At 37.5% G+C, this 12,116-nt stretch overlaps 1 protein-coding gene across 1 annotated transcript in view; it reads left to right on the top strand.

Annotated features, from left to right (window-relative positions):
* Nucleotides 1–10,918, top strand: part of NDUFS4 (NADH:ubiquinone oxidoreductase subunit S4) — a 115,955-nt gene extending 105,037 nt beyond the window's left edge. Inside the window, exon 5 of the mRNA XM_006058300.3 lies at nucleotides 10,700–10,918. Coding sequence (XP_006058362.1) covers nucleotides 10,700–10,803 — 104 coding nt within the window. The 3' untranslated portion in view covers nucleotides 10,804–10,918. The remainder of the gene's footprint in view (nucleotides 1–10,699) is intronic.
* Nucleotides 10,919–12,116: the final 1,198 nt, after the last annotated feature.

The following is a 12,116-nucleotide window of genomic DNA, read 5'->3' as shown; positions in this document are numbered from 1 at the left end:
GAACAACATTAGAACTGGACATGGAACAATGGACTGGTTCCAAATTGGGAAAGGAGTACATCAAGGCTGTATATTGTCACCCTGCTTATTTAACTTATATGCAGAGTACATCATGCAAAATGCCAGGCTGTATGAAGCACAGTTGTCAAGATGGAAAGGAGAATTATCAGTAACCTCAGATATGCAGATGATACCACCCTTATGGCAGAAAGTGAAGAGGAAGTAAAGAGCCTCTTGCTGAAGGTGAAGAAGTGAAAAGCCTGGCTTAAAACTCAACATTCAAAACACTAAGATCATGGCATCCGGTCCCATCACTTCATGGCAAATAGATGGGGAAACAGTGGAAACTGTCACTGACTTTATTTTCTTGGGCTCCAAAATCACTGTGGACAATGACTGCAGCCATGAAATTAAAAGAACGTTTGCCCCTTCAAAGAAAAGCAGTGACAGACCTTGACAGCATACTAAAAAGCAGAGACATTACTTTGCCGACAAAGGTCTGTATGCTATGGTTTTTCCAGGAGCCATGTATCGGATGTGAGAGCTAGACAATAAAAAAGGCTAAGGACCGAAGAATTGATGGCTTTTGAATTGTGGTGCTAGAGAAGACCCTTGAGAGTCCCTTGAATGGCAAGTAGGTCAAACCAGTCAGTCCTAAAGGAAATCAACCCTAAATTGGAAGGACTGATGCTGAAGCTCCAATACTTTGGCCACCTGATGTGAAGAGCTGACTCATTGGAAAAGACCCTGCTGCTTGGAAAGATTGAAGGCAGGAGGAGAAGGGGACGACAGAGGATGAAATGGTTGGATGGCTTCACCGACTGTATAGACATGAGTTTGAACAAACTCCGGGAGATGGTGAAGTATTGGCAAGCCTGGCATGTTGCAGTCAATGAGTCGCAAAGAGTCAGACACGACTGAGTCACTTTGAACAAGAGCAACATAGATTTTCAGACTTATTTTCCAGATACACTGTAATCTAAGATACATAAAATTTCCTTTTTATAAATCTTACATAACTTTCTGTACCCATTCAGGTTTGTCCTTCACCATTCCTTTCTCATTCTGGAACAGACTTTTATCTTTTCCCCTTCTTCTGAGTATGCTAAGTCACTTCAGTCATGTTCAACTCTTTGTGAAACTATCAACTGTAGCCCACCAGGCTCCTCCGTCCATGGGATTTCTCAGGCAAGCATACTGGAGTGGGTTGCCATGCCCTCCTCCAGAGGATCTTCTTGGACTTAGGGATCTCACCCACAACCCTATGTCTCCTGCACTGGCAGGCAGGTTCTTTACACTGTCACCACCCTTAGTAACCAAAAACATAACTCATTACTTTGTATACAAGGTTACACCCCTTTTCCACCATCACTCCCAGTAGTGTTTCATTTATGTACATTTAATTATATATTTTGGCCAAAGTTACTTGGATTTCATAGAAAAAGTAGAGATGAAAACTGTTACACACCAGCATTTTAGTAGACTGGCAAAGTTGATAAATACACATAACAAACTTTCCACAACTGTGTGCATTCTTTATAGTCCAACTTATCCAAATGGCAAAAATGAACATGTGCATTAACAGACCCAAAGATGCAGCCTCCCTGTAGCATTAAAAAAAAAAAAGCAAAAGTAAATAAGTTTAAATTTTTGCTTAGTAATCAATGGTTCAGTATTTTACTGTAAAGATTTTTTAGGTATTAATAAGTATCAACCCACTCCAGTGTTCTTGCCTGGAGAATCCCAGGGACGGGGGAGCCTGGTGGGCTTCCGTCTATGGGGTCACACACAGTTGGACACGACTGAAGCGACTTAGCAGCAGCATTAATACCATTTAGGGTTTTAAGTTACCTAAAGATCATGGAAATTAACTTTCAAGGTGACATATTATAAAATGTAATTAATGTTGAAATAAAATTGTCAGAACAGGGAATCATTGTGGATAAACAAAAATTTGCATCTTGCAGGATTGTAAAACATTAAACAGAAGTAATGTTAGCTCGTTTGATCAGAAAACATGCTAATTTAGAAAGAACATGGCCATGTAGAATAAAAATCTATGCTTGTGTTATATTTAACACTGATAAATTAGAGAAAACGTAATTTTTTTTGTTAAAAAAAAATAAATTTTCCATTTGTCAAACATTTACCTATACTACCTGAATTTAAATTCTTAAATCTTTGCTAGATCCTATAAGAATACTTTTTAAATTTAGCATATTCAAAGTATTAGAAATTCCATTTTCCTGTTTTAGGAATAGTCCACTTATACAAGCATGTATTTTCTGTGTAAGAGAATCAAAATAGAACCCATTCAGAGTATTTTATAATCTTAATTCATTAATTATACTTGGAGGTAGAAAAAACCACCTATACACAAAATGAGCAGTAAACACATTTCTGAATTAATAGGTATGTAGACAGAATCCCAGGGACAGGGGAGCCTGATGGGCTGCTGTCGATGGGGTCGCACAGCATCAGACACGACTGAAGCGACTTAGCAGCAGCAGCAGCAGACAGACACAATCGTCACAGTGGTAAAGAATCTGCGTGTTTGTGCAGGAGACACAAGCTATGCAAGTTCTATCTTTGGGTCGGGAAGATCCCCTGGAGTAGGGCACGGCAACCCACTCCACTATTTCTTGCCTGCAAAATCCAATGGACAGGGGATCCTGGCGGGCCACAGTCCGTGGGGTCACAGTAAGTCGGATTTGACTGAGCATACATGCAGACAGACAGGAACTTATTTCACTTCTACAATTTAAGCCATGGGTTAATGGTCACAGAATTGTAATATTCACTGGCCCATACCATACTAGAGAGCTGTTTTCTACTCAGGAAGTACTTCATTAGACCTTAAATACAGAAAAAGACAAACAAGATTTTCTTTTTTCCTCTGAGAATGGATTTCTAAAACCATTAATCCATTTTAAAAGAATTTTAAATGCTCAGACCTTAAAAAATCAATTCCCCAGATTGGTGGAGAACAAAATTGAAATTTGATAAATAAGAGATTCAGCAAAGTTCTGACATTCAGAAGCCAAGAAAAAATAATATTGGGCTTAAAATAACATAAACCATTTCTAGTAAGGAAGTTTTCCTGACTTTGGTTGCTAAAGCTATTAGCCATCTCAGTAGCACCTCCAAAATTATTAAAAGAACATCCTGAAAAAGATAAGACCATGACTTAATAGAGAGATAAATGAACACATGTTGAAGATTTATTTTACTAAAGAAACAAGGGACCCATGCTGGTGTTACAACCAGTTCAAAGGAAAAGTTAGTACAGCCCAAAATTACATAAAGTGAAAGAATGTTGAGATGAATTGCGAATAGAGACAAACTGGTTTTTCTGAGGCTTGGGGAGTCACGAGGCAGGACAGAATTTCTGTACCCCTCAAGTACAGTTGAGTCTCATTACTCATGGTAGTTATGTTCTGTAAAGTCACCACAAACACTAGTGAATACTGAAAAAATTGCTCCCACGGAAAAAGATTCCTGTGGGCCTCTGATCACAAAATGTTGTCAGCTGATCAATACATCATCTTGTTTTTTAAGTGCCTTATTTAATGTATATTGTTGATTCATGAACATCGAACTCATGGCCAGCAGTGTTATACTTTATCCTGGATGATGCTCATCTAACCCAAGTTGGCATATCACAGCCTTCTTGAACTTAGGAACACTAAACAGCACTAAACCACTACTCTTGGGGGTCATTTCAGACAGTGAAATTACAAAAAAAAAGGCAAAAAAATGAAAAAAAATGTGCCGTTAATAGACTACAAGAAGGACACTTGTTTGCAGTGTGAGAGCTGAAACAAGAAGGCATAGCATTACCTTGTTTGACCTCAGCTGGAGCATGTGTGCCGGGTGACTCAGAACTCACGGCTCTGTGCATGTCACGAATGACCATGGAAGCATCACCCACAGGCACCGTTGTGGCCCACAGGGAGTCTGGAAGAGATGCCAGCATCAGAGTTCCTAGGTCAAGGAGTCCTTGGAGGATTTTGGATTTACAAATGAATTTTAGTTAGTAGGCGAATCACAAATACAGAATCAGCAAATAAGATGATTTGTACATACAACTTTTGGAATTGCAAAATAACTCAAAGAAAACAAACAGGGCTGTGATCTGGTGTTCTGTAAATACTGCATAGTCTCTATTGAAGCAGAAATTTTTTCTACATAACTGTCTTTCCAATCCCCAGACCTGGTACTGTCTGTTTTTTGGCTGGGGAAATGTTCAACTTGACTACTAAGGAGACAGAGATTGAATTCCTTAGATTCCCAGTCAGAAGTCTGAAATAATTTTTCTCGTGGTGTTATATATACATGGCGGCTTAGTAAGGTTCTAATGTATTATGGGTTACATAGGATTGTGGAAATCCCTATGCACAGACCACACCCAGATCAATTATGTCAAAATCTCAGTGATTTTTGGATCTCTACCATTGCTGTATAGTTTCATTTTCTAGAAAATGTTTTCTAAATTTCTAATGACTAATTTTCAATTGTACTTTTGGAACACAAACCAATTTGTTTTGTGGCAAATTCTGAATAATGTGGCTCAAAAATAGTAAACCATATAGCAACTATATTATTTGAACAGATAAAATTTATGGAGGCATTTGCTATCATAGCAAAGGTTCTTTTTTGTGGGTCGGGGGTGTTGCAGATGTGGCAGGTATAGGGTTTTACTAATTCATCTTATATAATTTTCGTGGAAAGAATTGCTTTGCCAATGTTTCCAAAATACATCTACCCTCCATATTCTGATCTGAACCTCTCTTCTCTCCCAAAACAAAATACATGAGAATTTCAAATAGAAGTACTTTTTAAAAATGAATGCTTATGAAGCTACTTTTCTTCCTCGTTACCTTCCCTCCTTAAAATATAATTTATGTTTATGCTGTGTTTTCACCTAGGCATATTATGAGCACATAGCCTGGTGAGGAATCTTGAAACTTTGCAAATGCTAACAAACATCAGTGTGGCCTCCCAAAGCCTTTGCTATCCTTAGCAGTGCCTGCCAGTTATGTCAGTCTGTGTCAGATTATGTGGTCGTTCTTGCTTTGTACATAAATGCACAGTAGGAAAAATCATTAAACCATTCACTTCTGAGTATTATCAGAACTTGCCATTAGGTTACTGGAGGGGACAGACCTTTAACAGGACTTGAACCAAGGTTACTAAAGGTAACATATTTCACAAGCAGTAAAAATACCAATGTTTCTCTGTATTTCAGCATTACTGAACGTAACTGAAATGGTTCTGAAATTAAAATGAATGGGATTTTCTTTTATCTCATACAATACTTGGAATTCATAAATTATTAGGATCTAGTTTTGTTCAGGGGCTTTTTTGTATATTACACCAGACATTCATGTTATAGGAAGCAAAATATCCCAGTCACAAAATAAATGGGTGAATTTCGGAAAAAGAAATTGAGCATGGGATATTACAGATCACATTTTAACTTTATTGGCACATTTGCCAGAGGTATTTCTCTGATACTAGGGCTCAAAATTCAAAATATCTTTGTGAAAGCATTCCAGTTTGTGAAACAGCCAAGGGAGTCAGCTTCTCATCATGTAGGTGCCGGTGGTTGGATTTGTAGCTAATCCATGCCATATGGCTGCTCTCCTCAGTGGGAAGTGACGGCAGCCCTAGGAGCTTTACCCCGTCCCTGGGGCAGCTGCCGTGGACTCAGTTGCTTTGATCATCTTCTGTTGCGCAGCTGGGAGGAGCACAGGCTGGTTTTCAGTGTCGCAGAAGAACACCACATGAAACCATTGTCATAGACTACACCTTGATTTTATACAAGCATTCTTCAGAGGATGCATTTTCACTTTCCGAATCTCATTCAAAAACTCTCAAGTTTGAGTTATTTTAAAAAAAAAAAACAAAAAAAAACAAAAAAAGCTTTCAGGCTGAAAAAGAAATTCCTATGGAAATTTAAACATTTCACAAATAAGATTACATTCTTAAATGTCTGTGTTTTATTCCCTGCAAGTTATATTATCTATCTTTCTAAGAAGTTTCAAATAGGATATAGAAAAGATGAGTACAATTCATGTAACATGCTCAGTAAGTACAAATGTTTGATGTCCTTTCAAGTGCTGTTACTCTAACAGTCATTTTGTCTTTTTAGCTAAAGCTCACCGCTTCTTCCAATGTCCTTTATATTGCCACAATATCACAAAAAATATGGGGGAGACTATGGTAGGAAGTTTTTAGTGGGACCAGTAAATTTGTTCATCCAGGCACTATAAGATAAACTCTTTGGAAAAGGATGATTGGAAATATGGTCAGATTCTTAACAGGGTTCCAGAAAAGAGCAAATTGTCACTGTAACATCAGTCCTATATAGTAGAAAACTTTGCTAAAAAATCCAAAGGGAGATTTATGTAGGCCTGACTTGAGTTTCAGTCTATTATGAATTGTTATTAGACTTCCTCATACCTTTCTTTGCTGTTACTTAATCAGAGAAGCACAGGTGCACGTCTAGTTTTGGGAACACAGTTGTTTTCCACAGAAAAATGTGAGGGAAAGAAACTTTCCCCCCAGACATCCTTAAAATCATGGATGGCTGTGGTAAAGTAATACAGAGATGGGTACTACCTATGTGTGTTTTTGTTTGCTTTCTCGGGGTGCTTTGCCCATCCACATTCCAATCCCCATAATGATACTTCTGTTTATTGTTGTTATCACCATCAACAGCGACTATAATCTGGCTCACAATTCCCAAGTCAGCTCACTCCTTAGTTACCAGGAGAAAACTCAAACCAGTTGTTCTTTTATGTGTACAAAACCCCAGTCTTCTCACATTGCAGTGACCCCGACAACATTTTTAGACTTTCATAGACAGAAGAGATAATAGAGTTAATGTTTGCATTCTGATGCAGTTTAAAAAATTGCTTTTTCTCCCTTGTGATTGAAAGATTAACTGTGTAAATGAGTGATTACCAGGTTTGTGTGTGTTATAATAGCAATTCCTAAATATTTCTCATTTCTTCTTCAGCTCCTCTTAAGATGTCTTTCTTGTCTGGAGAGTTTGGGGTGGGAGGCTGAGGGGGAGGGAAGATAAGTTCTCTCACCCATCATTTGGCAATAAAAGTTTACAGAGGTCTCAGGTAACTTACCAGTAACCATTGTAGCCAGACATAGAATTGACACTAGAAACCATTTACCTGCTTCATAACTAGGGGAGGAACATATGGAGGGATTCTTAAAACAGTCTTTTCAACTCATTTACAAAAATAAACAGGAAAAATGGTTAGGAAATCACGCAGATTGAAAGGAATGGGTGAAACAGATTTTAAAAAATTGCAGTTACAGGACTTTTAAAAATAAATACAGTTTTATTATAATGTAGTTATGTGCATAGACTTAACCTGAGTTAAAATCCAAGCTTTGCCACTTATTAACATTGTGGCTTTAGGCTGCTTATCTCCTGTAATTTTTCCCTCATAATTAGATATAAAATAAGGATATTTATAATGCCTAACCCATAAACCAAGAAACCTATGAGCTCAGTTTTAAAACTCAGTGCAATTACACTTAAAGCACAGGACCTAGAGTGTGGAATACCAGGCACATCCTTGACTGGAGGTCTTTGTACTTGTGTTCTCTGCCTGCAAGCGCTCTTCCCAGACATCCGCATGACTAACTCTGACCTTTACATCTTCACTCAAATGTGATCTCAGATGCAAGGTGCCCCGTCTGCCCTCTCTTAAAATGTTTTCTCTTCAGTACTCATTAGTGTGTGTATATATATATGTGTGTGTGTTTAATTGGATGTTTTACTATGTGTGGGTGCCAGGTCATTTCAGTCGTGTCTGACTCTGTGACCCTATGGACTGTAGGTTGCCAGGCTTCTCTGTCCATGGGATTCTCCAGGCAAGAATACTCGAGTGGATCTAGAATACTAGATCACCATGACCTCCTCCACGTGATCTTCCCAAGTCAGGGATGGAACTCACATCTCTTATGTCTCCTGCATTGGAAGGCAGGTTCTTTACCACTAGCGCCACCTGGGAAGCCCTGTTTTACTATAATAACACCTCATATACTATTCATTTACCAGTTAACTTCTCCTTCCCATAAATACTTGAAGAAGCTTGGGGATTTTTTGTTTACCGCTTCACCTCTGGTTTCCATAGAGTTCCTGACACAGAGAAAGCAATTGATAATATTTACTAAATGTATAACAAATGTACAGTAAATAGTTATATCTGCTTTATTGAATATTTTTTATAATTATCAGCACCATTTGCTGATTAATATAGAAAATGCTTGAGAAGTTTATAGTGTTAAAATTATGCTCAGTTCATAGTATTAGTTTGCTGACCAAAACCTCTTTCTATAGTAAATAGACCAACTTATGCCTAACTATATTCAAAGCATCATAAATTCAAAACTAATGGGTTATAATGTGACAGAAATTTTATTTACATTAATACTTTACTTCAATAGAAAGTAAGCTGCTAGTAAGTTGAAAATCAAACTTGAGGGAGAAATAATAGCTTTAACATTTATCAAGTGCTTACTATTAAACCACAAGAAACAATATAGTGTATTTAAGGCACAGGCTCCAGAATTAGGCTGTGTGTATTTAAATTCTGCTTGTGCCCTTTCCTAGCTGAGAAAGGAAAGTGACCTTGTACTAGGTAGTTCCCTAATCATTCTGGGCCTCAGTTTCCTCAGTTATATAAAGGAACTAATATGAATTCATATAAAGGTTTTAGAAAAATACCTGTCTCACAGAACTTAAATACCAGGTGCTAAGCACTTTAATGAATTAGTTTGTTTAATCTTCATGACAACCTATAAAGTAGGTACTATTCTTATGCTCTTTAGTAAATTTTTTGAAATTCAAATATCTTATAATAAGTTCAGGGTCTGTGGAAGATATTTTAAGACATTTGTTTCATTTTCTTCCCTCCTCCATTTCCTTATAGCAGTGAAGTTATTAAATTGCTTTCCCTTTTAGAACACTGAAATAGGCACACTAGCAGTATACTTAGATTTGAGTTTCTTAAGTTTCACTTTTATGGCAAAATGAATTCTAACTAAGAGGCTTGTTGAAACGTAATCTTTGTGGTAGCAAATACTATACTCACCTAGAGGTACTAGAATTCATGACAACTCCTAAGATCAAGAAAGTTACTTAATTAGACTGTGATATTCAGTGTGGACATTTTGTATATGACTACATGATTCAGCCATGAATCAAATGTCTCAAGATGAGTTATTTGAAGAAAGTTCTGGGAGAGAAGAATGATAAATTACAGGGATGGAAAATGGATCTAATGAAGAAAAGTGAGTTATATAGATAGGTTGCTTAGACTGGGGAATAGAAGGATGACATAATTATATTTTCAAGGAGGAGTGTTTATTTGGTTTAATAGAATAAGGTATACTTCTGCTTTAAGTATAGTTCTTCAAAGATATGGAGAAAAACCCGAGGCAGAGGTATAGACATATATGGGGCTTCCCAGATGGCACTGGTAGTAAAGAACCCACCTACCAATACAAGAGATGTAAGAGATGTTTGATCTCCATGGCAACCCACTGCAGTATTCTTGCCTGGAGAATCCCATGGACAGAGGAGCCTGGCAGGCTATAGTCCATAGGGTCACAAAGAGTTGTACATGGCTGAAGCCACTTAGCATAGCATAGACATATATAAATCCAGTTTTCAAAACTGTAAAACACTGAGAAGGACTTTGGAGAGAAGGTATGACTCTCAGAAGAGAATGAATAGATCAGACTAGTGGGTAGGGCTTCCCAGGTGGCTCAGTGGTAAAGAATCCACCTGCCAGTGCAGGAAATGCATGTTCGATCTCTGGGTCAGGTAGATCCCCTGGAGAAGGAAATGGCAACCCATTCCAGTATTCTTACTTGGGAAATCCCAGGACAAAGGAGCCTGGCAGACTGGTACACGGGGGTCGCTGAAGAGCTGGACACAATTTAGGGACTAAGCAGAAACAACTCAAATTTCTATGCATAAAAATCTCCTGGAATCAATTAAGAGCAGATTCCCAGGTCCCCTCAAGAGCTGATCCAGTGGACCTCTGGTCAGGCCTAAGAATTTGCATTGTTACCAGATACTTGAATGGGATTCTAATGTTGACAGCCCTTGAAACAAATGTTGAAAAACTTCTTGAGTTTAATCAGTAGCCTGTCATAGTCCAGGGAGCTGAACCAAGTAATCTCTTATGGTCTCTTCCAACTCTGATTTATATAGTTGTGTACATGTTTTTCTATAATCACTTCAAGTGAGCGCCAAACTGTTGTAAAGGCACCAGCTCTTAGAAAGCAGTGAGATGGGTTATGTTGTTCAATGCTCCTCATTTCAGTTACTGAAGTCACATATTAAACCACAAGGAGGAATGTAAATTTTTACATAATACATAACCATCGATATTTGAACAATATTCAGCAGAGAGAAATTAAATCATGCCTTGCAGCTTTAAGAGATGGTAAATCATCTTCAGGCGATAGTTAAGACCCTCTTGTCACACAGGATTAGAAAGGAACACATTACTAAATAAGTATTTATACTTAAGATGTGTTGACACATACTCCTGATAAATGAACATTAAATTTATGAAAGTTAGCCTCTGCTTGCTGTGTTCTTCAGGGATCCTCTTTAATTGTGTTCTTTGGGTTTACTATTGTCTTTTTTTTCTAGGATGGAGCTATGATGTTGAGGAGAGAAAGGTTCCAAAACCTAAGTCCAAGTCTTATGGCGCAAACTTTTCTTGGAATAAAAGAACAAGAGTATCCACAAAATAGGTTGGCACGGACTGTATCTCTGTGCTTGACTGTGAATAAAGTCAGCTGTGCAGTATTTATAGTCTGTGTATAATACACCTCTTAATCTCCTAATAAATTTGACCTTTAAACTACAGAAACATTTTTGTGGTGTCTATTTTAAATGTTTTTTGATGTCCCAAGTTAAACATGTTATAATTTCCTTTACAGGTAGGTGATCATACCTCTATGAAATTTCAGCACTTAAAAAATCTATTAAAAGAAATGTTTGAAATCAGCTGCAACATTGAAGTTTTACACTTGTTTTTTATGGCCATTCTCAAGTTAATAGTGTTTATAAACTACCAGCCATCATTATCAAAATACTGTCTTACAAATTTTCCTGTTATCATAGGTAAAGAAATTCATGATTACTGTGCAGTCTGATAAACCTAAGCCCAAATCTCCTTATTATTGAAATTTGCTTCTGTATTTAGAACTGTTTCTCTAAGCTTCTTTGAACCTGAATGAATTGTGTTCCATACTAAACTTTGCCCACTAATCAGTACTTCATGATTGTGATGGTTCAGGTAAAGATTTTATATTCTTGTGAATTAAAAGACTCAGAAAATAAAAACCAATTCTTTGTTAGATATGTCTACTGTTCACTGTTTTTAGAAAATGTAAGTAACTACATGTTTTTGTTATGTGCTAATCATTTAGATCACACAGTATGGGTTACCAAACACATACCCTTGTCAGGTATCTCAATAAACACTATATACTAATCTTCATCATAATTCACTGTGTGGATCACAATAAACTGTGGAAAATTCTGAAAGAGATGGGAATACCAGACCACCTGACCTGCCTCTTGAGAAACCTGTATACAGGTCAGGAAGCAACAGTTAGAACTGGACATGGAACAACCGACTGGTTCCAAATAGGAAAAGGACTACGTCAAGGCTGTATATTGTTACCCTGCTTATTTAATTTATATGCAGAGTACATCTGAGAAATGCTGGGCTGGATGAACCACAAGCTGGAATCAAGATTGCCGGGAGAAATGTCAATAACCTCAGATATGCAGATGACACCACCCTATGGCAGAAAGTGAAGAAGAACTAAAAGCCTCTTGATGAAAGTGAAAGAGGAGAGTGAAAAAGTTGGCTTAAAGCTCAACATTCAGAAAACTAAAATCATGGCATCTGGTCCCATCACTTCATGGCAAAGAGATGGGGAAACAGTGGCTGACTTTATTTTCTGGGCTCCAAAATCACTGTGGATGGTGATTGCAGTCATGAAATTAAAAGATACTTTCTCCTTGGAAGGAAAGTTATGACCAACCTAGACAG

This window comes from Bubalus bubalis, chromosome 19 (genome assembly GCF_019923935.1).
Source record: "Bubalus bubalis isolate 160015118507 breed Murrah chromosome 19, NDDB_SH_1, whole genome shotgun sequence".
Lineage (NCBI taxonomy): Eukaryota > Metazoa > Chordata > Mammalia > Artiodactyla > Bovidae > Bubalus > Bubalus bubalis.
Note: the sequence above shows the minus strand (reverse complement) of the source record. Positions and strands in the feature narration are given on the sequence as shown.